The sequence below is a fragment of the Gobius niger genome (genome assembly GCF_951799975.1).
Source record: "Gobius niger genome assembly, chromosome: 20".
Classification (NCBI taxonomy): Eukaryota; Metazoa; Chordata; class Actinopteri; order Gobiiformes; family Gobiidae; genus Gobius; species Gobius niger.
The window spans coordinates 22,997,632-23,024,929 of NC_136871.1; the positions used below are offsets into that span (position 1 = coordinate 22,997,632).

Consider the following 27,298-nt stretch of genomic DNA (forward strand, 5'->3'; position numbering starts at 1 on the left):
AACAAATCAATTAATTTGGTTCGAGATGTTTAGGGTAGGGAGGAGGCCCAAGGGAAGACCCCTCCAGGACACACTGGAGAGGACTGAATCTTTCTCCTAGCCTGGGAACACCTCGGGATGGCCCCAGAAGAGCTGGAGGTGTGCATGGATAGGGAAGTCTGGGCATCTCTGCTCAGATTGCTGCCTCCACAATACAACCCTGGATCGAAAGGGAAGATGGAAGATGATGGATGGATGAAGGTTTGTTTCATCTGAGCGCATCTAAGTTGCATAATATTTTTTTCCAACATAAAACCCTTTCAGCTGACCAGGTAAGTTACTTGCAGAAATACACCTCAAAATGTAGTATAAAAATATTAGATAAATTCATAATTCATAAGTTGTGAAGGACTATGTTCTTATGGTGTTGTATGCATGCATCATTCATGTGCCCTTTATGCAACAAAGAAACTGCTGAAGCAAGATAAAAAATGCTTTTGCTGTTTTAAAGTACACTGTGGTGATATTCACGAGTGGAGATAAATATGAAATTCTTGAAACACAAAAAGATGGCAAAATACTGTTAAGAATTGGTTCCCATTGGTGACAGGCTGGAGACATTGATAACAACAGTCATTGCTCCAGGACATCAAACTTTATACACTGTACTGCTTAGACCCAATGTTTAAACTTCCAAATCATGGTTTATATATAGAACTCTCTCTTATCTACTTCATATAAAAATAAATCAGCTAAGACAATCCCAAGCGTGTGTAACACTGCTTCCATTCACCCTACCATGCACACCTGAAGACATGCACTCTCACTATTATGTCAATGACTAAGGCCAGGTTTGGGAAAGGTGGGCACAAGTTAGTAGCTTATAGGCTTGTAGGTCCTCTCCTGTATCTCCAGACTACAAAATAGGACTTGGGACAGAGTGCAGCTGGGATTAATTCATTTCATTGCTGAGACAGAGACTCCACATTAAGCACTAAAATTTTAAAGCAGTGATAATAATTTCCATTGCAATCACTGAACAGATCCGTCGGCTACCAAGGAGTGCTCTGAAGTATTCCAAAGAGTAAACGTAGTAGGAATGAACTGAAGACGGGGCAGTGACGTTCTCAAATTGAAAAATGTTCCCAGAGTATCCACCACACGCCCCTGTTCACTCCCAGTGGTGCGTTCAGGTAATGCAGGCAATGTTATCAGCCACTCGCATATAACATGTTTTTCTTGGTCACCATTGTCCCTCAAAGATGTTTGTCTATAGTATTTTGCCGCCCCCTGTCCCCTTTTCGCCCACGTCCCAATTCGGGTCCCACATGGTTCTCGTGAAGGCCCAGTGGGAATAAACAGTTTTGCCCCAGCATTTTCTGTGCTGTCTCAAAATGGTTAGTCCCCCTCTGGTAGTTCCTGCTAAGGTTACACTTGGGACTAGATCCGGAAAGCAGTCTCTCTGACGGGCTTGTGTCCGAGACGTCCCTGTGATGTTCGTCTTCATCTGTATCCGCGTCGATGTACTTACTGATGGACGAGTCGTGGAATGTGAAAACCGTTGGTCCAAGGGAGGAGCATTCTGGTGTTTTCGGTGGGGTCCTGCTGCTAGCCGTGGTGTAGATAGAAACCTCCGGGCTCAACAAAGAGTCTGACAGAGCTGACGAATCCGAAAGAGGCGACGGTCCTGACTCCCCATCGCTACGGCAACCCCCTTTAGAAGCAAGGCCTTTGGACGAGTTTACGGAAAAGAACAGTTTCTTCGCTGTCTCCGAACACGTTGGTTTTGTGACTGAAAGTGGGGTGAGAATGGTCTCCATTGTGTGCTTCAGAATCGCAGCGTTGCTAGCCTGACTGGGTAGTGTTATGGCGGGACTGTGCGAGAAGAAGTTGGTCTCCTGAGTGTTTAAATCTATCGTCGGACCATGTGAGAAACGTGGATTTTCCTGAAAGTCTGTAGCGCAACTAATGTAGCTGTCAATGCTGGACAAGCTTTTCATGTCCCCGACTCCTCCTAGGACAACTGCTCCATGATTCTGAATCGGATCAAGCTCTATCTCGTCCCTGTGCTTGCCCATCCTGGACCCTCTGTCTTTAGCATTCAGATTGGGTTGTGACTGTGTTTTGGCCATCTGGTTGTACATCTCCTCCAGCTTCTGCACATTGATTCTTTGCGGACTTCTGGTCTTGCTCGGAGAACCTGTTTCTTGTGCGTTGAAGGACCGATTTGAGCTTGTCTCCGATGCCTGCCTCTTTGGTGTCCACTTCCATCTACTCGGAGAGAGGTGATTGTCATGTGGTCTTTCGCCTTTCTCCACCACAACATCCATCAACTCTGCGCTACGAGCAAACGCCTCCTTCAGGTTCATGGACACAATGCTACCGTTGCGTTTAGCCCTCTCCAAAGCCTCCCTTCGTTTAAGTGCTTTTTCTTGCCTTTTCTGCTCCTTGTAAAACTCAGAGAAGTTATTTACAATGATAGGAATTGGTAGGGCGATGACCAGCACTCCAGCTATGCAACATAAACCTCCAACTATCTTCCCAAGTAGTGTTTTAGGATAGATGTCTCCATAACCTACAGTTGTCATAGTTATAGTTGCCCACCAGAACGAAGCGGGAATGCTTTTGAACTTTGTATCTTCTTCGTCTTTCTCTGCAAAAAACACCAAACTTGAGAAAATCATGATGCCCATTGCAAGAAAAAGAATAAGTAGGCCAAGCTCATTGTAGCTTCTTCTGAGAGTAAATCCCAAAGACTGGAGGCCAGTGGAGTGACGAGCCAACTTGAGGATACGCAAGATTCGCATGATCCTGAAAATCTGCACCACGCGACGGACATTTTGAAACTGCAGTACACTTTTGTTGGACTCTGTCAGGAATATGGTGACGTAGTAGGGGAGGATAGCTAGCAGGTCGATGACGTTTAATGGACCCTTGAAGAACTTCCACTTGTTGGGGGAAGAGAGGAAACGAAGAAGGTACTCCATAGTGAACCAGGCGATGCACACAGCCTCGATGTGGGCCAGCTGAGGGTTGTCTGTGGACTGGCCATACTCGTCTGTGTCCTGCAGCTCCGGGAGGGTGTTCAGGGATAGAGCGATGGTCGAGAGCACAATGAACAAGATGGAGATGATGGCCAGAATCTGTGGACAGAGAAGGGAACATATTTTAATTATGGATACAAATACTATGCTTACGTTTTACACTATTGGACATTAGGCGTTTTCGCATCAAACAGTTCTTGAGGACAGTCCCTCTTTAATCACCTCAATGACGTCAACGTCATGCGTGCCTATGTAAACGCTAACCTGCCAATACTGTTAGAAAAACAAACTTTGTAGCATATGTCTAAAGGCATTCATATCGCTCTTTCCACCGTGGAAAATTCATAATTAAATGCAGTGTGCAATGAGTGGCCTTTGGGAGTTTACAGAAAAACAAGGATTCACAGATTATATCACTAGGAGCTCCACACATCCACGATTAAAGAAGGTGAGTCTAACTAGCTTAAATTTAGTGGCTGGGTTGTGTGTTTTCATTGAATATTTAAAGATAAATGCCAAATGCAGTAATGAATATATATTTGCCTGATATACATGTCTTGCTACGTAACCACGTCACCAAAGAGTTCCTCGTCTGACTAGAAAGAAAGAACTACCTCCAGGGTAGGAGCTGAAAAAGTTCCTCCAAAAATGTCCCAGTTCTCCCCTGTCAGGAAACCAATCAACAGGGGGCCAGTACTAATAAAAACCACAAAGAACTGCAAAAAGTTCCTGTGGCGGGTAAACACCTGTGTTGCTTTTCAACGCAGCAAAATGGGTAGTTTTTCAACAATAAAGTGTAATTATTTGCTACGTGGCCAAAAAAAGAAAAGTCACACCAATCAAGAAAACATGCAACCAAATTAGCCACACTCTGGAGTTCATGTCAGTAGTCCATTCTGACACAACTCTGATTATACCATATGGGTGTGATACAAGCATTTCTTACGCATATCAACTGTTTCACTGATTGCTAACAAATTACCCTCCTCTATGTCAATCCATATAAGAATTTATATGGGTTGATGGGAATATTGCAAAAATCTTGGGATAAAATGTGCCATATGTTTTCTAGCCTTGGTAATCCTTTCCCAGAGAACCAAAACAGCTTAGAAGGTGTCTTTAAAGATAAAAAACAAAACAAATATAGTTTGTATGTTCAGTGGGTTCAAACATGAATACTTGCTTGTGGTTTGGAGCACATAGATAGATAATCTGGAATAGACCTTAATTATAATTGTATAGACTTTCCTTACCTTAAGTTTTTAAAATGTAGTTAAAAGTCTAAACCAACTTTAAATAAATGTGCAGCAGTTTGTGATTTGCATCTAATGGATTGGATTGAGTTTGAGACTTATTTATTCATGACCCACTTTAAAAGCTTACCCACATGGCTGGACGCCCTTGAGTGGAAAATAAAGAGGCCTTGCAGAATATACATGAGGCTCGGGGGTATATGGCCTTAGCATCAAAATCAGAATTTAAATGGTAAATTTGATGTAAGTAAAGTTATCTGCACATGACTGACAAATAAAGAGACTGTTTTATGTCATTCATGCGTGTGCCTTAGAATCAGTCGCTTCCAGTTTGGACACATTACAGCCTTTTCAAGATGGAAGTAAAACCCCCCAAATCAAACCATCATTCAGTTACTATAGTACACTAGCTTATTGCTGAGATTCCTGTTTAATCATGTTGTAACTGCTGAGGTAGGACTTGAGGATATAGACTGTCTTAAAAACTAGACAGTAAGGGCAAACTTTCCACTTCTCAACAACCAAACAAACTGATGAAGTGTTTCCATGCAGACTTGAACACTATAGCCCATACAGCAGTTCTCATGTTACTGTTAAATATCACAAATTTCAGAATGTGACGGGAAAAAGCAAATGAAACAAATGAAACAAATGAAACCAGTTTGCAATACAATCCTTGAATTTTCAAGCATATATTACGAAAGACACATGCAGGAATTGATATGCATTTCAGTAAAAGGTTGGTGCCCAGAGGCTGCCAATATCCTTTGCAAATCCTGTTATACAGATATAGAATGGCACCTCCTACTGGAATATGACATTATGAGGGGTGTTAGAAGATTAGAATAATCAGTTTGTCTCCAGCTGAGTTTGGAGCGTTTCTCATTGACCCAACGCCCTCCAGGTTAGCCAAGATAATTGCCTTGATAAACAACAAAAAATAGTCTTTGGTGAACATGTGATAACCTGAACGGATGAAGCGCTATGACATTTTTCTATTAGGGCAGCAAGAGTTCAATGAATAGATTATTTTCTTTTGTTAATGGGTGATGCTATTGTGTCCTTCAGCTGAACCCACCTTTCCTCTTTTATCTGTATACTGTATTAAATTGTTTGTGAGTGCAGAATAGCTCATATATAATAAATACATTCTATTCTAAATGAGATCGACTTACAGTAATTACAGGTAAAAATGTCAATAGAACCAATGCTTCAGCTCAAATCCAGAGTTCAGATGATTCAAAGAGCAGCGAACCTGTGCTCGAGGCAGGCTTCCACTTTAAATCATCTGGAGCCATTTACGGCAAAGTGGTCACAAATAGGCCAACAGCGACAGTGCCCTGACAAAGGCCTAATAATTCATTCACCAGATTTAAAGTGATAGGGCCCAGATTAAGAGGTTCCACTTTATCTGCAGCCAATCGGAGCGGAGGAGGCTGTTGCTATAGCGTTGTGGCAGACCCGGTATCTGTATATTTCAGGCCTGAGCTGCTCCTCGTCCCCAAAGGGAAACCATTCCAGTCAAACTCGTAATGTGGAGAGATGTTGTGCCCAGGAGAGACTGGGCCGGGGAGGCAAGGAATGGAAAAGCAACACAGAGAAAACAAACACAACTCTTTTTAAGCATCATTATTTTGAAGGCTAAGGTAAGAAAATTAACTGTGCTTGTCATTTGTTTGTGGTATGTTGCATATTCAAACCAACAAATCAGATTTCAATAGACCAAATGAACGCGGGAATTCAAGTCAAAATCTGCATGAACTGAACATCTGTCCCTCTATTCGGCCACAGTAACTGCATGCAGCCTGATGCAACCCATGCGTCCAAGTATAATGAGTAAAGCCCAGTGGTACAGATTGTTCATTATTATTAGAAATGTCTTTGGTGTTGCTCTTTTGAAGCTCCCAGAATGATCTAAAAGGAATATTTATAGAGTAAGCAAACAAGGATGTTCAGCATTTGAATACTGGCTACACCCAAAAACTTGTCTTGCTCTATTTTTGCCTCAAGATCAAACTAAGAAAAAAAAAAAAGGCAGTGACTTTGAGCGAATATGTCTTGGTGGCCTATTATAAGAGGATGGTGCCAGGGGACGGAGATATCGGGAGGAGAGAGGAGGCGTTGACTAAAGGGTTAGAGGGAGCACGGCAGACTGACAGGAAATCCCATGGCGAGCTGGAACAAAGCCCTGCTCTGTCGCGATTATGGCAAACTGTCATGTCCCTCCACAGACACTGTAGTTGGCACAGACAGCCATCATCTCTAAGACAAGGTGACACTGAGGCTTAATAGACTGAGGAGCATGCTGCAACATGCGACTGTCCTTTGACTTTTAGGAGACTTAATATAATGGATTTCACTAATGTCACATCCCCCCTGAGGCCCTGGCAGCATGGTAAGTATACTGTAATAGTGTAGTTGGTGAAGTATTTTGTTTTTTCCAATTCTTTTTCATCAAAAGCCCACGTGACTATAAATTTGAGATGTAATGTGTCTACTATATCACGATTCAGTGTTTTTTCCACTTTATTGTAGCTCATGTAGATACATTCTATTTTTCCACTATTAGTCAACCTCCATCATGAGTGACAGGTGGGTTTAACCAATCACAGTGAAGTCAGAACTCCCAGAAAGAGCAGCCGGTTCTAATTATCTCTTAAAAATAGATACTGTATTGTGGTTAAGACCGATAGTGCTTTAGCAGATCTTCACACTAGGTGTCCTTCCTCAATCAATTGTGACTGGAATTAGCAATCGGGTTTATTCAGGCATACTTTGAGTAAAACTAAACTATCCAGGAGAAACATTTGTTTTTTAAAGGCTTAACGGCACTTTTAAGTACATTACAATTTACAAGAAAGCACACTTGGGTTTCATAAACAGTAAACCACAATGCATTCACTCTGTATAATAGTTGCTGTGGAAGTGCTAGCTGTTGTAGAGGAAAGGATGTTGCTCCTTGTAAGTGAAGGCTTTGGTCCAGTAGCTGTGAATAATTCTGTTTGTGCTGCCAAACCCATACATCAGCACTTTCCCCAGAGCACAGAAAACCTTGAACTTTGCTCATTGTGAACAGTGCACTGCACAAAGTTGTAAAGAAAGAAGGAAAGATGGTTTTGGTGCCCTGGAGGGTGAGTGTGGTAACACGCAGGGGTGTACAGTGAAAACCAGATTAGTTTACATACACGCCATAAAAAGACACATTTGCATTTTTTTTTGCATAAAACCAGAATAGACATTTCCTTTTTTAGGGCAATTAGAATGTTCTAAATTATTTCTATTTGCTAAATGCCAGGAGAATGAGAGATCTTTTTTTTTTCTTTCAATAAAGTCAGACGTTTACATACACTAAGATTACAATACCTTTAATCCATTTGGGAAAGCCCAGATGATGATGTCATGACCTTGGAAGCACAAGTCTGGTTCATCTTTGGGTGCAATTTCAAGACACTTGAAGGTTCCACGTTCACTGGTTCAAACAAGTATTCGCAAGTATAAAAAAAACGGAAATGTCCAGTCATCATAAAGATCAGAAAGAAGGCGGGTTCTGTGTCTCAGAGACGAACGTGCTGTGTCTGAAATGTGATTATCAACCCAGGAGCAAATGCAAAAGACCTGGTGAAGATGCTGAGACTGGTAAGAGTTTGTCATTATCCAAAATACTGTACGGACATGGGCTGAGAGGGGAGTATATACATAAACACAAACACATAAAGACTGGAGACATATCCTGAGATCTGAAAAAAAAAATGTTTTGGAGGGGAAAGGGGAATCTTCAAGCCTGAGAACACCATCCCAACTGTGAAATACGGGGGTGGCAGCATCATGCTGTGGGGTTGTTTTGCTGCAGGAGGGACTGGTGCACTTCACAAAATAGATGACATCATGAAGAAAGATCTCTATGTGGAAATATTGGAGCAGCATCTTAAGACATCAGCCAGGAAGTTAAAGCTTGGGCGCAGATGAGTCTTCCAAATGGACAATTCCCAAAGCAAACTGCCAAACTGGTTACAGCATGTCTTGAGGATATCAAAGTCAATATATAGATATTTGAAGTGGTCAGTCAAGTCCTGATCTCAATCCAGTTGAAAATGTATGGGCAGAGCTGAAAAGGCAAGTTTCACAAGGTGGCCTGCAGTGGCTCAGTTACACCAGTTCTGTTTGGTGGAATGGACCAAAATTCCTGCCAACTATTGTGAGAAGCTTGTGGAAGGAAATCCAAAATATTTGACCCAGGTTGTACAGTTTAAAGGCAATGCTGCCAAATATTAATAAAATGTATGATCTCTCATTCTTCTGTTTTTTAACAAATCAATTCTAATTGACCTAAACAAGTGCATATGTGTCTTTTTATATATAAACATCTGGTTCCCACTGTAGAACGTAATGAAATCGCAATATTGATGTGTGCATGAGTGTAGTACTGAGTAATTTCTGCTGCTACTATCTGCGACAGAACTACACCTCTCTCTGCTCTGCTACTCCTATCACTATGCCACCAAGGTTAACATTACAATGTACTGCTAAAGGATATATACTGTATTTTTATATATATATATGTATTCTTCAAAATATGTTGATGAAAATTAGTATAATAATCCAGTAACACTTTGAATAGTATAGCTAGTAGTTACACCTTTCCATAATTGAATGTACTTCCTGCTCTACCCAGGCTGACCTACCCCAGAGGTTAGTATCTCACAGAGTATTACTGCGGTGCCCGTCCCGAGTGGCCGCAGAGGAACTCCCTGCTCCTCAGGTGGCACCTCTCTCATTTGTAGCAACAGGAGATACACTGACTGGGGTAGTGCCCTGTTAGGGGAAGAGAATCCCTGCACGGCTGGCACACAAAATGATCTGCCACAATTCAGATCCCCTCCAACCAAATCCAAAGGAAAAAGGGAATGGAGTAAAGTGATTAGTGAAGCAGAGAAATCGGTTTGACCTTTTGTATGACGGTACAGCCTAAAAGCGACGACATCCACAAGTATACCTTAATCTTAACCGTTGTCCGGAAACTTATTCATAACATTTTTCACAGCACTCGATATCTGTTTGGTCTACACACTTCTAATAGAAAATATAATACTGGTTACCGGCGATATAGACATACTAAACACTTAATATGAATAAGTCAATGGGCTTAGTGAGACAGCAAGGAGACTGGGTCAAAAGAACATCTCCAGCACTGAATCTCTATTATTATTATTATTATTATTATTATTTCTAACCCCACAATACTCGCCACCTCTCGTCCAGATGTTTTCGGTGCAAACTTGTGTTTTGCGTTCCTCTCCGCCCCTTTGTGCTGCAGCTGAGGCCATGGAGACCAAGACCAGCTCTCCTCCCCAGCTCTGGCTGCCAGAACCGTCGCCATGACAACCCCTGGAAGCTCAACAGGAGGCGACGACGTGGACCTTGCCTTCGAACAGCGGTCTGACAGTCTCCCCGCTCTCCTCCCATCCCCAATTTGTCCTGTGCCTGCCCATTCCAAGTGCCCCTCAAGTCTCAGTAGGGTTTTTTGATTTGGGTCAGATTGCAGTGCGGCTTTATATAGCCATTTATATAGCACGTTGTTTTTTAAACCTGCAAGAGCTAAGAGAGACCTAAATCCAGTCACAAACGTTATACTGTTTTACTTACTTAATCACATTTAAGGGATCAATCCAGCTAACGGAGACTGACGTTGTTGTTTCTTACATCTACTTTTTTTCTGTTAAGTTTAATATGTGCTTCATTGCTCCTTCTAATTCATTTTGGGCACTCATCCTTTCCACTTTCTCATATGATTTTAGGCTCAAAATCTGAATGAAAATGACTCAAATGAATACAATAAAGTCACCATGAACCAGTCTTTTCATCGTATCAGCTGATCCCAATCTTTCTGTCAACTGTACAGCATTGTGTTGCATTGTAATTCTGACACGGATTGGTTTTCAGCCCTGATTCTGAATGTGTGTACGGCTCGGCCTCTCGCTCGCCCTGGCTGCTTTGAGAGAGAGAGAGAGAGAGAGAGAGAGAGAGAGAGAGAGAGAGAGAGAGAGAGAGAGAGAGAGAGAGAGAGAAGGAGTTTCCATGGAGACAGAAGGAGGCTGAGGCTCCCACTTTTCCCCCGGCGTCGAGGAGAAACACACTCTGGCACTGGTTTAGCTGTGGACTCCGACACCAACACTTCCAACTTTGAACAGCACAGACGGATCGGAGCTCACAATACTGACGGAAATAAAAGGGTTTAAAAATGTTTTCGGGCCCCATCTGTCTGATCTTTATAAATCACAAAATTAGGCGGTCTAAGAAGGTCAGATAATCAAATTAGATACACAACATACATTCAGAAATATTTTGTTTTGATTCTTGAAGTATATTGTAAACAAACTAACAAACTTCTTTAAATCAAAACTAATGTTTTCAGACATAGCTGGACTTTTAGACTTCACAAGAGGTTTTACTTCTAGGTTTCGCGTCAGTTTAAAGTTTATTGTGTTCAATCCATGGCACTTTTTCTTTGCTCAGGTTTTTTTTTGCACACAATAAAACGATGTGTTCATGCCATGCAAACCACGTATGCACCTGAAGTAAGGGTTTGCTGTTTCTTAAAATGCAACGCACTAGCATAAATATTTCAGATCGGACATTCCGAACCTACAAAGGACCTTCTGTCTGTACCTCGGCCTGCTCTCAAGACCCCCCAAGTGCCGCGTGTGGAGTAAAGCACTAATACGAGGAGGAAATCTGTGTCGAGGACCATCCATCTCCTCAATGAATCCCACCTCATCTCCTCCGCCGTTCAATTATTCATACATTTCAGATGAAGAAGAGAATCCAGACTCAGCATCTATATTTAAACCAGAGCTGTGCGGCGAGGGCTGTATAAATAGAAACAGTATAGGCGCTGGTCTGGCACACGCCACGGGAGCGACAGTGTTCACAACACCGGAGGACCCACAGCTCTGGCCAGCCTACAGAGGGGGACGTCGAGAACATTTAGTCGCCACTGACAGCACTGGCTTTGTTCAAGTTTTGGACGAGAGAAAAAGCAAACGGCTGCTCCACTCAGATGTATGGTGCCCTAAGGATAGTCTTACCAGAAGAGGTAAATTAGATAAATCCAGTGTTTACAGTGTGCTATTATTATTGTATTAATATTGACATTTATTTACCACTTTTTGACTCTATTTTTACTGAGATGATGGGAGAAATGTGAAATTAAAGAGAGATAGGAAGGCCTTATGTAATGTAGGAGGTAAAATTAGGTCTCTCGAGGTGAGCCAGCAAACACCAGTAAAAATCTAATGGAGGATAGTTTTGTTACTGTAAGTACATGGGACCCGGAGACACGAACTCAAGACATTCTGCTCGTCTCAACATTAGAGTCAAATCAAACACAGCCAAGTACAAAAAGAGCATCACTGCTTTATCTCAGCATTGCTATTCTTTCACTGGCAAATGTAATTCACGTTGTGTTTGAAAACTATCACCGAACAAAATACTACATTAGTGCTACCCCAGCGCATCATATACTGCTGTAGTTCTGCAGAAGTTTATTTTTACTGAAATGCGAGAGCGTCATACGACTCTGGGCAGACCTCAGCTCGGAGGGAGAAATGTAAACACGAGCGAAGCATTGATTTGAAACACAAAGACACACACACGCACGCTCACACACACACACACACGCACACACACACACGCACACACACTGACACGCACCACCAGCGGTGAATCAAAGGCAGCTGCAAGTTTCTGCGTCGCACCAATGAAATGACAGTTGCCATGGAGACAGCGACACTGAACTTTTAAAACATTTTGGTGACGACAAAGGAGTCAGATAGACGCAGACAAGTCCCACAAAGATAAGGCAGGAAGCGCAGTGTTGTTACGGCTCTATTTAGGAGCCAAAGAAACGTGACAAGTTTTGCACTCAAGGAAAAGTCTGTGGTTTTGAATAAAATACTGAAAACAAGTTCGACACAAATACAATGACTACCAGATAACACTACGACTGCTACCTCTTTCTTCATTTTTCATCTGCAAATACCCTCAAAAAACAGAATCTACAGTTTACATAAAAGTGAACAGCAAAATATTCTTGAGCAACAGGTTGTAATCCCAAACTCATGCTCTCAGATGATATTCTGCTTTCAACACTTGCCACATTGTGCGGATTTGTGTGAGCCTGGATCAGTGGCTATTCTGTGTGAGTGCCGCTAATCCATGCGTGAGGGCGGGATTAATACGAAAATGACTGTAGGGTTAGTAGTTAGCAATTAAATATAGGTAGGATGTATCAGACAGTTAAACACACACATCCTGATGCTAGCAATGTAACCGTTTCGACCCAAAATACTCTGGATTGATGCGACAAGTCCAAGCTGGACCATTTTGCTGAATCCTCCGATATGAGCTCTCTGACTGGACCTGCACTGATTTAAGCCTCATAGTGTTAATATTGATATCTCAGTTACACGGCTCACAAACCATATGAGACCGCACTCAACGTAGCTCATAGAAAGGAATGTGAAACAGTTAGCACACAGTCACTACCTGTCATCAAGGCGTGGCAGGCTAAAAAATAGAATTTAAAGACTGAGATTAACTTGGTACAGGATGATACAGGATCAGATCAATGAAACCAGCGCCATTTTGGAAGCATACATGTGTCTTGCCTATGCCTGGTTTCCAAGTATAGCATTCCAAGCTTTTTAAATGCAATATTTTTGAAGGAAAAAAAGGAACTGGCCACCGTTTATCCATACGGTGATATGTTCTTACCTGAGCTTAGACAAGTTGATACGTACCTGTCTGGTCTTTGTGGCAGAGGCCAAATGCTAACAACATCTTTGGTCGTTTTGCATGACTGAGGGCACGCGTAAAAAGACCAGACAGGTACGCATCAACTCATCTAAGCTCAGGTAGGAACATATCTCGGTATGGAAAAACGGTGACCTGTTCCTTAGAAAACTTCAACCGAAACAAATCTGACCAATCTGATTTAACTGTTAATATCTACGACCTACTAAAAGGTGGCGTACACGATCTATCCCCTGGCAGATGCTGTCCTGTTGCCAGTGGGTATACACATGATCCTCGCTTATATAGCCCATGTCAAAGCCTTTCCCCTATTTCTGGTTCTCTGACTCATTCTGCTCTACTAGTAAAGATCTGGATCATATCGAATAGTTTAAAAATGTAAACAAAAGAAGAATACAAAAAGTGAATGTTGTTGTGAATGTGCAGTTTGGCCTGCACTGGTTCATAATAAGCTACAATTCTTTGAGGTTTGGATCACAGTCGTGGCAGATGTGATGAAATAATAATTTTTAAGCTACATCACATTGGGGAACACTGTGCACATTTATGCATATTTCATGTCTTCTTTTAGGAACCACAGACGATGGGAAGGCCCTGCTTTACACACTAGCTACAATATTTTAACATCCATCCTCCTCATCGAACAAAGATGATCACAGAGCAAACATCACCAAGCGGGAGGAGCAGGTTTTGAATATTTTCAGGCTTGCTGGGATTGGTCAAAATGAGCTCTGGGCAAATACATGGGGAGCTGGTATAATGGCTCCCTTCAGCATAAAGGAAACCGGAGTCTGATTGTCAGAAAGAAAGAACATAATAGACTCCCAGCTTCATTGTCAGAGGATGAGGGTGTGCGCTCCCATGCCATTTTAAATAAATATCACAAGAAAAAAAAGGCAAGTTGTTGGTCCACATTAAAGTATAGTCGACAACAACATTACACAGCAGTGCTTACAAGCTGCATTAGATCGCACGTTTTCACAAGTCATGCGCCAGGAGCAAGAAGAAATTGGTCAACCACAGTGTAATTCGGATAGTAACAAATTTGCACAACCCGGACACTATTATAAATAGCACAAACATAGTGATAGACACAGTTTGAGCTGGCGTTTCCCAGCCACTGCCATGAATACTTAACAGCCCTGGAATTCACCTCACAATCGCAAACCTGAGGTGACACTACCCCCCAACTATCCTCTCCATAATTTAACATGTGCCTGGTAAAATGGTCCAAAACACGACTCAAGCACTGCCAAGCTCCACTCTGCACATTAACATTGCAATGAAAGTTCTAGCTCGGGATGCAAAAGCGGCACTGAAAGTTCAAATTAAATTCATCCATATGCTGTGATTTTGTTTTACCGTCAAAAAAAAAACCTCTAATAGCGTATATTGTAGAAAAAGACGTTCTTATGTAACTGTTCCCCTGCTCAGCATTAACTTGGGGCATATTCGCAGTTTCACACACACATAAGAGTCGCCAGCCTAAGCCGTGGTCATCATTTTCCATCAGGACCAACAATCAGCTCATAATGAACGGGTGTCTCCTGACCTCAGGCAAAATGATACACTGCGCAAAGAGAGGAAGTCAGCAACCTAATTTACTCTATTATGAAATGTACTAGGCCAGGTTTAAAAGACAGCATGCTCCTACAACAGGACAGCATCATGATGTACGGCAGTTGTTGTGGCTAGAGAACTTTTAACCTCAAACTCAAAACCTAACTAAGTGACAGACAAATACAAAAAAGCACCAAAAATATGATGAAAATGTGATGACAATGAGAGGAAAAATCTTAAATCAGCTTTGTAGGTCCTAGCTTTCAAATAAGGCATTACTCTGGCCTATAGGCTGTAAACTCCAGTTAAAGAGACTAGATGCAAGATGGTCATTTTTGTACTCACCACTGCCACCTCAGGTCGCGTGCGTAACTGCAGTCTCTATATTAAGCTCGCGCATGACGGCACTTCGGACCCGATGTAACACCTTTTTGAGTGACAGTGCAGGATTTTAGAGGCAGTTGTGGTGAACAGGTCTGGGCTCATTCACATGTAGGGGGAGGAAACTGCTTAGTTTTAACATTTTTAAACTCTGTATAGTCCCTTTACGCCAGGGGTGTCCAAACTTTTTTTCCTGTGGGGCCGCATACTGAAGCGTACACAGGGTGAAGGGCCATAGATCGGTAGTTAGTGCCGCAAAACCTTTGACTAGCAGAGGTTTAAATTGCGCCCCACACCTTTATTTCTGCTCAAAACCTTCATGCCAGCTCTGTCTCACAGTAAAAGGTTAGTTGTTAGATTAGAATTGTGTGGAATTATTACATTTCAAATAAAAAGGAGTATCTCTGATGATGTGTCCCGATACAGCAAAAAGGCAGAGGGCCACCAAAAATTGGTCTGAGGGCCGCATTTGGCCCCTGGGCCGCACTTTGGACACCCCTGCTTTACGCTGAAAAAACAACAAAGTTTGGTTTTGGTTTTATTTTCTCATGACAATACAGCAATTTTGTCCTTGGGCAAGGCACTTTTGTGAGTTCATATGAGTGTAATGATTACATTGTTCCTTGTTCCTTGTCCAGTGGAAGGCTATAAAATGGTAAGTAAAACACTACAACATACAACAACATACTTTCAGGCAAAATCCAAACAAAGTTTTTCTCTCCATATAAACTTCTCTGCAAAGCTGCCGTTAGCAAAAGCATCTGCTCTTTCCAATGATTTTCCACATACTTTTGTAGTTTATGCCGCCGGATCTTTGAACGTTGAAGCTCCTCCAGACGTCCTGCAGCAGTGTTATGGCCCAGACCAGAGCAGAGGCCTGAGGAGCCACACAGCTGCTGTGACAGGCGTGGGGAGCTGGCGGCAGACAACACACATTTGATCACTCCAGGCGCTGCATATGATCCAGCTCTTTACCAGTGGGTCCCAACCAGCGGGTTCAGGAACAAAACGTGGGTTGTAGGAATTATAAGCTGCACCAAATGAAAAACTGACATTCATGTTTCTTTCATGGAGATCCTGGTCCTGAAGCTATGAACCACCGCTGTGTAAAATATACAGCTGAAAGTTACAAAATCCCATACATTCACTTTGAAGTCACATATTGCGTATAATCCAAGCTCTGTCTGTGAAATAGAGCGCGCAAAGGCAAAGTGTGCTGCTAGCAAATTATCCATGGTACCACACGGGTCTTTCATCTCCCTCTGGTGTCTCTGTCCAGAAAACCACACTTGCAACTTTCCTGCACCGACCCAGAGATCCAATACACACTAATGGAATCACGAAGAAGAAGCAAACAGGCTAACGGGCAAAGCTAGCTGTGGGCTAGCGCCACTTTAGCAGTATTTAGGGCCAAGTTTGAGTGAATGAGTGAAAGTGATCTCCATTGTGTAATTGGATGTATAAATATCCCTCTATTTACGCTCATGGACAATTAATGAGTAAAAAAACGCAACATGCTACAACACCTGCAGTGGCACTTGTGGCCTCTAGGGGGATGAGTTACTTAGTTCTGCTTTCTGTATCGGGCCTAAAGACCCAATGACAGCCATGCTTCAGAAATCCACCTTGCATACTATATGTGAATTACCAATTTCTCCACCAGAGGGGGCCTCCAATCTCTTCACTCCTTTGGTTTGCTTTTTACAGCAGCTTAGAGGCTTCTCAAATAACACTTGTGGAACCGAGCCCAGACAGTAAGCAAAATTATATATTTGATCACAAAGAACGAGAATGAATGCAATACTTGTTACCTAAATGTTTGCAGATTGTATTCAAAACATGCATACCTTTTATAACTGAATACAGATGAGTCAGTCGTGAAATTTGACTCATCATTTGACTCATAAAATGTACTACTTTCTGCTAGCCTATACAAACTACTTTCCCTCTTTGCACCATGGTGTAAAGCTACAATCTATATCCAAACCTATTAAGGGATCATCAAGGTAAATCTTAGTTTGAAAACATTTTTGAACAGGCTGAGGCTTGCCCAGGCTTCTTCCTCTCACATCTCTTCTGTCAAACACACAATACAGCAATATCCCACTTTTCGTCGTTTAAGAACAGGAACATGGCCAAGGTGGATTTCTGTGGTGTCTTCTGTGCGATGTGAGAGCAGTGTAATTGGGATTAGTTGGCTGCCATCTCACACACAAAACGCTAAGGCAGATTTGAGATTTTTGGTTCTGTTTTTTTGGAGCATTTAAATGATTATGTGTACGCTCCAGTTTGGTCCTTTAAACGTCTCACAAAATGTTCACCTCTCTTAAGTGGAATGTTTTAGACATCAAAAGAGGGTTTAGTTTGACAGATGCAGTTCTACACCGTGTCCCAGTTTCAAATGAGTTCTGTGTGTAATTGGTGCAGCGCTGTAGTCCGGAGATTTGGATTTTGCGCCTACTTTTTCAGCCTCACAGAAATCAGTATCCAACAATCGATAGAGAACTGACACTAATAGAACGACAATTTGAACGTGTGCTCAGGCTTGCTGTGTTTAAGGTTGCGTTCAAGTTCCTATTCCACGATTTCTCACAGTATTTAAACTGCTGTGCAAAAAAATGTCTATCCTTTCCCGCAGAAAACTGGGATTGGATCATCATGGAGAGTCGAGCTTCTTATTTAAAGCTTGCACAAATTCACTGTGCATTTTGAAGTAGGGGGTTTTGTGGTCCAACAGTCCTGAAACAACCCATTCCCATTACTTTCTTATGCATGAGCCTGCGACCACTGAGGGCTGATTAAAAACTACACTTCATGCTGTTTCAAAGTGAGTCACAACATCATTTCTACTTGTGTAGCTTTTAATTGAGTCATAAAGTTGAGCTGCCAATTCAAAACCTCAAATTTAAGTGTCTGACAATGTGTTACAATTCAATATTTTGTCTGCTATGCTCCACAATCTGGGATGGAAAACTCACCAATCAGCTGGAAGCAAATATGTTTCTAAATTAGAACATGGAAAACATGACTTTTCTTCATTAAAAACTATGTAATACTAAACCATGTAAAACTGACCGTATCCCATCAAACAAGTAATAATTTATTAAAACAGAATGAAGTAACTCATGCCCCTAGAGCAGGGGTCTCCAACAGGCGGCCAGCGGGCCAATTACGACATGATTTTATTCTGGCCCACTTGCAGAGCACAAAATCCTGAGTATGTAAAACAAATGTGCTAATGATTTTTTAAAGAAATAACCAGAAAGCTCACTCCAGCCACTAGGGGCAGCTTAAATAAAATAAGGAAAACAATTCCACACGTGTCCTGCAAAGGGCACTGACATAATGAGAGATCAGGATATAAACAACACATTATAAATACATGGTAAATGGACAGTCTACCCCAGGGCGACTGTGGCTACAATAGTATTGAAAATTAAAAAAAAAAAATCCTAAATAGTACTATCCCAATTAAAACATATTTTACTGGAGCTTTGGTTTATAGACCCCGGCAAGTACACTCCTGATATATTTTGGCCCCCAAGGGAAATTTACTTGGAGACCCCTGCCCTAGAGGCCATAAGCGCCACTGCAGGTGTTGTAGCATGTTGCGTTTTTTTGGTACTCATTAATTGTCTGTGAGAGTAAATACCACGCTGAGAAAAGACAAAGGGAGAGAGTACATTGTGCCACAACTCAAATACACAACGGAGATCATTTTTTTCCACTCAAACTTGGCTGCTAAAGTGGCGCACACAGTTAGTTTTGCCCGTTAGCCTGTTGCTTCTTCTTCGTGATTCCATTAGTGTGTATTGGGGCCTCCGGGTCGGAGCAGGGAACATTGCAAAGACCCCCCAGTCATCCCATTAACACTTGTATTACCCCCAGAGGAACTATGGAAAGGATATATTAAGGTAAACAAGTTACTTAGTACTGCTTTAAAACATGAAAACCTCTCATGTGCACATGTGCACTTTAATGTTGACAACACAACCATCGAATACTATTTGAGGCCATCATACTTCCATCATACCATTAAGTTGTTTAATTGCAACACCTCATCAAATAGATATTTAAATAAAAGAAAGCATCACTCACATATTGAACTGCCCACATTAGTTTGGGCATTGCTGTAAAGTTGTGCGACCCAGGCTTTCCTTGTAACATCAGCGGCCATTGCCTGCAGCCATACACAGCACAATCTTATTTCCTGGTGACTCCAATCTGATTTTAGTGAGGGATCGACCGTGTTGTGGCTCCCGAGGACAGCAAACAGCACATGGAGGAGCTTTAGATTGGGCCCGGAGTCTCCCCGAGAATAATTAATGTGACATTTCTGTGACATTTAGGCGGAGGTTTAGAGAAGAGGGCTGGAGAGGGGAGGCTGAGATAAGAGCGACAGGAAGCAGGGACAGGAAGTGGACAAATCTGGCATTTTCCCCTTTTGTAATTTGAATGTTTTGTTTTTTTTAAGCATACAATAAGTTTTCAATGCACTTTTGTGTTTTGTTATAATAGAGGAATTCTGCTTTTACCAATCATACAAAGTTATCATGCTGATTCTAAACTCGGGATGCGTCTTAATGGTAGTTGATACTTAATGGGCCTTACTGAACTGAATTTAGAAAAGTACTCATTCAGAACGCAGCAGAAAGAGTGCAAAGAATGAAAAGTACATTTTCTAAAGCTCCCTACAAACCATTAGAACCTCACAATGTTAGCTTTATGAAAAATAAGTCTCTATGGAGAGTATCCATGGATTCAGAAAAGTGTCCCACTCGGTTAGTGGTAGGCAAGTTTGCTTAGTGGAGGGCTGATATTTCCCCCCCTATTTTCAATTCAAAGGTCTCGTCATGGTGACCAAAATTCAGGGAACACTTTCCACAATGCCAGTGTTGTACTTTATATATGGAAATTGGGAGGTCTGGGGGGTCTTCCCCATGGAACATTTCAAAGGAACTGACAATATTATAGTATCTTTGGAGCACATTAACAGGTGTCAGAAGATATTTGCTCTAGGGCCAGATTTCTCGGCCTGACGTTGCCTACTTCTGCTCTGAGTACAAAATGTATCGGTCTTTACTTTCAGTTATACATCTTTATCAATGTCAAAAAGATGCTCAGTTTTCTTCTATATTCCAGTTAATTCTGATTGATTCCAAAACACTTTGCTGAATTTCACAGTTGTTAAAGCTCGGTATGACTGAAGTTGTGTTTACCTTAGCCTATAAAATCAGAAAGAAAGGACACGATTACATACAACAATAAGAGATTACCACCAAAAAATGATCATGCTTCACACCAACAGACACTATACATGGCAACTCTAAAACAGGAATTGAGCTGCTGCTGCTGCTGCTGCTGCTGCTGCTGGGATCGGCCTCCGCGTCAGGGATGATAAAATTGTATTTCGGTTGCCAGGTGACCGTTTGTTTTGTGCACGTCGTTCCCATTCACCATCTGTTAATGCACTGTTACACTCAAATCTGTCTGAGCGGGTTAGAGACAAACATCTTACCAATCCTTTTTCAAAGATTTTCTGAGATGCACATGTACTGTACTAGTTTTTAGTTCTTTAATCTTATCCTCTTCAGATTGTGGCTACTTATGTAATATCCACTGGAAAATAGATGAGCACAGAACAGAATTGTGCATTTGGGTAGACCGATGATACAACAACAGACTGTTGGTCTAATACATTTCTAGGCTATACACATAAGTCAGTTGCCAATATTGATTTTGTGTCTATTCCATTCTCTTTCATGCTTGCCGAAAGTAACTTTGCAGGTCGGTCCGTCCTGCTGCTGTCTGACTGTACAATGAACACTGTGTGTAAGTCCATTCATATGCACAAGTGCGATATATGACAGTTATTGCTTCTGATATACTGCACATATCCATATTCTTACCATTTGTTCAGCAGTGATGTTTTGCTCTTTTCTCATATAACATAAATGGTTTCATGATAAGTATGATAAATAGATTTTCACACTGTATATAAAGTAAACTGAATTAACCAAAATACGCAGATTCCCGAGCAGGTCTGTAGTTCCATCTTTGCTTTTATGAAGTGGATGCAACCAGAAAATGTATTAATAAAATGTGATTCCATTGTATTAATCTGCAATCACAACAGTGCAAATAAATGACTAAGTGGCCACATTGTTTCCCGCCTTAAAGCCTTGAAGATGAAGTATCTAACAGTAGAAACACCTGTTTTTAACCTGCACGAGTCCGGCTGACTGTACTGAAAACAACGTAAACGACATCATTATTCGAAGTGTCGAGTCTCTACAGTTGACTGAATCGCTTCCAAACGGTTCTCATAGCTTGACAAATGGGCGATATTAAGATGTGATAATGGTGATAATGGAGCCAGCACACAGCGCTGTACGGTCCATCTGCAGCAGTGGTCATCTCCATTCTTTAGGCGACAGCATTTCTTTTCTTTCTTTTTATTGCACTAACACAATCACCATTAGATTTCGCATCTCTTTGATTTGGATTAAAAAAAAAGACGTTTCACTGACAGACTGGAAGCACTGACACTTCTCACACATCCTCAAAAACACAAAAAAAAAAAAAAACAGCTGCTTATAGTTTTATTTCCTCTACAATGATTTTCTACAAGACAAAAGCCGCACTCTTCAAAAACACATTGCCAGCATTGGGGGGGGGGGAAAAACAAAACAGTCCGCTGCTTTGATCCGTCTAATTCTAGCATCAAAGGTTTCTAACGACATGTTCAGAGTCTGTGTGCTCAGGCGGGCTGCGGCGGTGGGTGTGGCGCTCTGATTGGACAAGTGACAGCCCTGTTATGACAGATTAAGGGTGATAAAAGTAACGCCAAAACAGCACATGCAGATTAGATATGACAGTGATACAGAAAACAGTGAGCCAGCTGCACATGGGCTCTGTCCGAAAAAGGTGTGAGAAGGACGGCAGGTTCTATGATTACCATGAGAATACAGTCGAACATTGTCTCCTTTGTGTAGGGACACTGTTATAGAAATCTGGACCATTGGCTGTCGGTTCCTCTCATCATGTCACGAATGCTTTATGGAAATTTGACCATTACATACAGTGACCTACAGTATATTCAGTGAGCATTGCTTTATTTGTGTCTTCTAGATAACTTTCTCGTCCATGGCATCTTATGTATCTTCTGTAACTGTGCATTTCGTCTACTCAAGTAAATGTACTTGAGGATGGAGTAACTGAATATTACCCACGTCTATCTGGGGGGGTCTGTGCACCAATAGTACAATATTTGGAGAATGCAAGTGCCACCTAGTTATATGTCTGCTTTGATCTGTTTGCATTATTATATAGACTTAATACTTATTTATTTAATCGCATAATAATAGTGTCAGAATGGCTCCCAGTGTAAATGTACATCGGTAACATCTCTCATTATCATCCTAATTCTAATTTGTAAAAAAAAGAAAAAAGAAAGAAAGAAAAGAAAGAAAAATGTATGTCTCCACACTATGAGTCTGAACACAAAAACATTGCAACATTATTTATCCAGAGACACTTTTCAACAGTCTAATTATCATGAAATCATCCTATGCCTCTTCATCTGTTTCTAAGCTATTCTACAATTTATCATTGTATTTGTTTAATTTACAACAGATACAAAAAGCGCTGAGAAAAAGCAGGGATTCCCAGCCCAACATGGCTCCTAACAACCCTAAATCACTCCCAACAAGCTATTTATGTCCACCAGGATATAATTCAATATCCAGCTTCCTGCAGATGATCTCAAATCCAATTGGCCCTGGACCGCGCCGAGGGGCGCACCACCACAAGGAACGCTGTGTTACAAAGGGAAGTCACATGCACGGTTTAATGAAGGGTCGTTCAATTGTTTGAAATTATGAGTAGTGACGCTCGCATCAGTGTGAGCATGAAGGCAAGGAAAAATAAGACATCTGAAAATCACTACCGTCTAAAAATAATTTCCTGTCATCTTAAAATGCATCAGTGGCTCCTTTCACAACACTCTTGTCAGTTTCTGACATAGTAATAACACAGTGAGTGCTTGCTTCCTTTCTTTGCATGAAATTGGATGGAGAGCCAGCACCATAACACATCTTTTTTTTAAGGTAGACTAGTCATAATTAGATGTTACTGTCAATTAAAATGAATGGTACAGTGGTACAGTGACAACTACTGAAAAAGGAAATGAGTAGAATAAGTATTATTTTGCCAGTTAAAGAAATTATATGCAGATTTTGCCCATAATCCCATTACTCCACAGAAGGGCTTCAATACATCCACTAACACTCAAAATGTAATTGTTCAGTACATGACATTTGTGCTCTGTAATGGAATACTATTGATTTTTACAATGACTGCACAAGATAAAGTTTATCATTATTATAGATAATCTGTCTGTACGTGTCAATACAATTTGACTGGAATTGAAGACAAAAACAAAGATTAAATCCAATTCCTAAAGGTATACAAAAATGTCATCATTCATCAGTGCTAATGCCGGACAGAGACAAGTCCCTAAATCTCATCTTAGCTCTTCCTCTAGGGCTCCTCCTCTCTTCATCCTTGTATCAATACTGACTGTCCATCTTTGTCACTCCAACACAAACTCATTTTAAAGCAGAACTAAGTAACCCCTAGAGGCCAAAGGACCACTGCAGGTGTCATAGCATGTTGCGTTTTTTTACTTGTTAATTGTCCGTGAGAGTAAATACTACGCTGACAGAAAAGACAAAGGGAGAGAGGGATATTGTACATCAAATTACACAAGGGAGATATATTTTTAACTCAAACCTGGCTGTAAACCATTGACTGTAAAAAAAATGGACGTCTTGTGCTCACTCCTCCCCGTTTACTATAATGACAGACTCCCACTCCCCAGCTCTGACGAAGCCTGTTCCTAAAAAGGTTTCATATATTGTGATTATTCCAGCGTTATCGCAGGAGGAATATCTAGCCTAGTCTAGTGTTGAAAAAATTGAAACCAGGCGTTAAAGTTGTTTTTAAGGTGTCTAAACTCCAATGCTTTTCAATGGGGGCCTAGTGGCGATATGGAGGTACTACAGCAATGGCAGCCCCCAGTGTCGTGGTCATAAAGCAGAGCAGCCAGCGGCCATTGCTTTAAACATTGTTTAAGTGGCGCTAGCCCACAGTTAGCTTAGCCTGTTAGCTCCTTCTTCATGATTCCATTAGTGTGTATTGCGCCTCTGACCCGGTGCAGGGAAAGCTGCAAGGCTGGTTTTCTGGCCAGAGACACCAAGACCCCCCAATTATCCCATTTTGTATTACTCCCAGACGGCCTACAAAAAGGATGTATTAAGGAAAAGAAGTTGCTTAGTTCTGCTTTAACATGTTTAGCTTTTATTCAGCATGATGTAAATGTTAGGGCAGCACAATTCTATAAAACCGCCTTTAGCCACATCACATTTGTTGTCACCTCCACACCGTCTGCAGGGCCTTACCTTGGCTGCCACAGACGAGCTCGGCTTCTCCAGCAGATCCCACAGCTTCTTCCGCTTTTCGGCGCAGCATGTGTTGTCGAACTCCTCCCCCTCTCTGTCTTTCATGTTGTCCGCCTCCCTCTTCAGCTCCTCGTTCATCTGCTCCTTCTTCTGGTGGTACCTGGCCTGGCAGCACGACTCCAGGTAGATCTCATCAATGCCCCAGTAGTCCAGCTCCTGACTGAAGGAGAGCGCGCACATCTCCTCCATCATGTGGAGCTTCCCCGTCCTGTAGAAGTTGAGTATAGACGTGAACGCTCCGGGGTGGCGGTCAAAGAAATACTCATTCTCCTCCAAGTTGTAGTCGTCGCACACCTCCATCAGGGCCTCGTGGGTGTTGCAGTCGCGCAGCTTGCCCAGTCTGGTGCGAGGCAGGCGGTCCAGGGTCCTCCAGAGCACCTCGTGAGGCAGGCCCCCCACGTTGAGCCGCACCCGCCGGAAGCAAGACTTGCTGCGGAGGATGTCGACGGGCTCGGGGGGCAGCGAGGCGGTGGAGCGAGAGCCGGGCTTGTTCAGCTCAGCCATGGTCTTCTCCATGTACACTCTCTTCTGTGGCAGCAGGAACATTGGGTCAGGCTTCAGGGCAGGGCCTCACATCTGTCAAAGGAGAATCTGAACCAGAGAATGGAGAGGAATCAGTAAGAATATAGGTGGGGTGTCTATAGGTCATGGCTTGGATTTTAATCAACTTTACACTCGCAAAGAAACAAATGACGCTTCTATGAATTCATTTGACTATGTGTGTACAGCTTTAAAGCGGCGAAAGTTCTCAGACATTCAGGTGGATGGTTAAAGCTTATGGAGTGAAACCAATGCCAAACCACCATCCAGGGAGAGAATGCCACGCCCAGTTCTAAGTGCGGGTGTGGATGTTGGCAAAAATGGGTTTGGTTTTGACCGAGATTTGCTCGTGTTGTTCTATAATTGAACCTCAGCGCTGCGACTTCTGCATGCAACGTGTCTAATTGCTCTAATACCACAAACTGCCTATTCATTCCTTTTTGTGTGATTATACTAGGGCATTTTGAGGGAGAAATTGAAGGGAGAAAACACAAACTCATTAAAAGACTACACTACTGGTTGGTTCGTTGAAGTGGAGAACAGCAGGAGAGAACAGAGATAACACACAGTAACAAATGAAGCAGAGACGCCTTTGGGTCTCAGCCACTTACTGTGCGTTATGCCAGAAATCATCCAGTCATAGCCTCGAACTAACTTGTGTCATCACCCGCTTCAGTAACTTTCCTAAACATAATGATCATTGAAACAACTTTTTCATGTAGCACTTTTCAAATGACAGTCTACACTCACAGCTGTCTCTTTGTCGTGCACTGAGACTTCCTAACTGTAGTGTGTCTGTGGATATGAAAGGATGTAGGTCCAATCGAGAGTTTATTTATATAGCCTACATATTTTACATTGTCATCGTGAATAATTAACCATATTGTCAACACCCCAATGTAGCAGTGAATCACCATAAAAACAAATGGAACAAAACCAAAATCTTTAAATAAGTTAATTTCTAGACAGACGTTATGGTTAGGCAGCACACACAAACAAAAGAGGTAGTTTTCATGTTAGTTTTCGTTGAGGCTTTCCAGATGACGACAGTTGTGTTGGCTGGGGAGGAGGGAGCTGTCCACTGACATGGTCCTGAAAACACCAGGAGAGACTGTAAACGCTCAAAGACCTCCATCTTCAGACCACCAGCCGCCTTTTCCACGCTGCGTGATGTGACGTGGTGTTCCCTGTTATCATCATTATTTATTTACTTGTACCTCCGCAATATGATCAACACATTGGGCCGACAGATGTGCAACGATCCCCGCAATGTAAACTTTACCAGATTGCGCCGTGTGACGCTGAAATGATGGCTACTCTTTTATGGATAGTGCGCATCAAAAGGTCTAAACAGAGAAACGTTCACATGGAGGCGCCTCCACCCTTTTGTTCAAGTCAAGGCTTCGATAAATAATAGCCACCTCCGCTGCACGCGCTGCTGTTGCGTAGCTACTGGGAAAACTGTCATAAACCGTCTGAATCAGGACAAAACAGCTGTGATGTGACAGCCAAAAGCCCCGAATTCAGAATCATAATCACCTGCGTTTAACAGATCCATACTGGTGCAGTTCTATTGGATTCACACCGTCAGTCTGTCACCAATAATCAATACATTTTCCCTGATTAAAGAAGGAGCCAGAGCCTACCGTGATGACTTGTTGGTTTTCGGTGGTGGATTGAAGCAGCACACACCCCGCCGCTTTAAACACATTGTTTCTGCTGGACAACACAACACAGATGTGTATTTTTCCCCCCAAAAGAAGCTGCCGTAACTGGTTCACTTTGGCCAGGGTCTAACCCAATCCATTTCCACTTCCTCAGTTTCCGACATGGCAGACAAGCAGCGGGACAGGTCCTGACGACGATGCCGCATTTAGCAATGTCTCATCCCAGCGTTTCCTCCGCGGGCTGGTCCTGGATCAACAAGTCTGCCCGGAGCTCCTGCGGACACGTTGCCAGCGGTTCCCGTCAGCTGTGCCTGTGCTGGGAGCAGCTCTCATCCACGGCGTTAACTCTTTCTGCGCTGCGTCATGACGCTGAACGTGTCGCCCGGGAGACACAGTGGTTAAGAAATGGGTGCAGCTGCATAATGCACGTTCAGCCTGCACTACAATCATATTGTAAGTTCTCTACAGCGTGGTCATTTGATCTCACAGAGATCACTTGGACCGAAATCAATGATGTTATATCAGTGTTTCTGTAGCCACGG

The 27,298-nt window shown here is 42.3% G+C and overlaps 1 protein-coding gene across 1 annotated transcript; it reads right to left on the reverse strand.

Moving 5' to 3' along the window:
* Window positions 1-86: 86 nt before the first annotated feature.
* Window positions 87-27,113, reverse strand: kcnb1 (potassium voltage-gated channel, Shab-related subfamily, member 1). Its single transcript, XM_079578194.1, has 3 exons — window positions 26,736-27,113; window positions 24,490-25,140; window positions 87-3,122 (listed from the first exon to the last, which is right to left on the reverse strand). Exons 2-3 carry the CDS (start codon window positions 25,093-25,095, stop codon window positions 1,236-1,238), a joined length of 2,493 nt encoding a protein of 830 aa, XP_079434320.1. The 5' UTR covers window positions 25,096-25,140; window positions 26,736-27,113; the 3' UTR covers window positions 87-1,235.
* Between the last annotated feature and the right edge of the window lie 185 nt (window positions 27,114-27,298).

Excerpts from the sequence above, each read along its gene's own strand:
- kcnb1 (XM_079578194.1), bottom strand. The coding sequence starts at position 25,095 with ATGTTCCTGCTGCCACAGAAGAGAGTGTACATGGAGAAGACCATGGCT. Across the intron at positions 3,123-24,489 it reads GCTCGTCTGTGGCAGCCAAG|ATTCTGGCCATCATCTCCAT; the intron begins GTAAGGCCCTGC and ends CTCTGTCCACAG.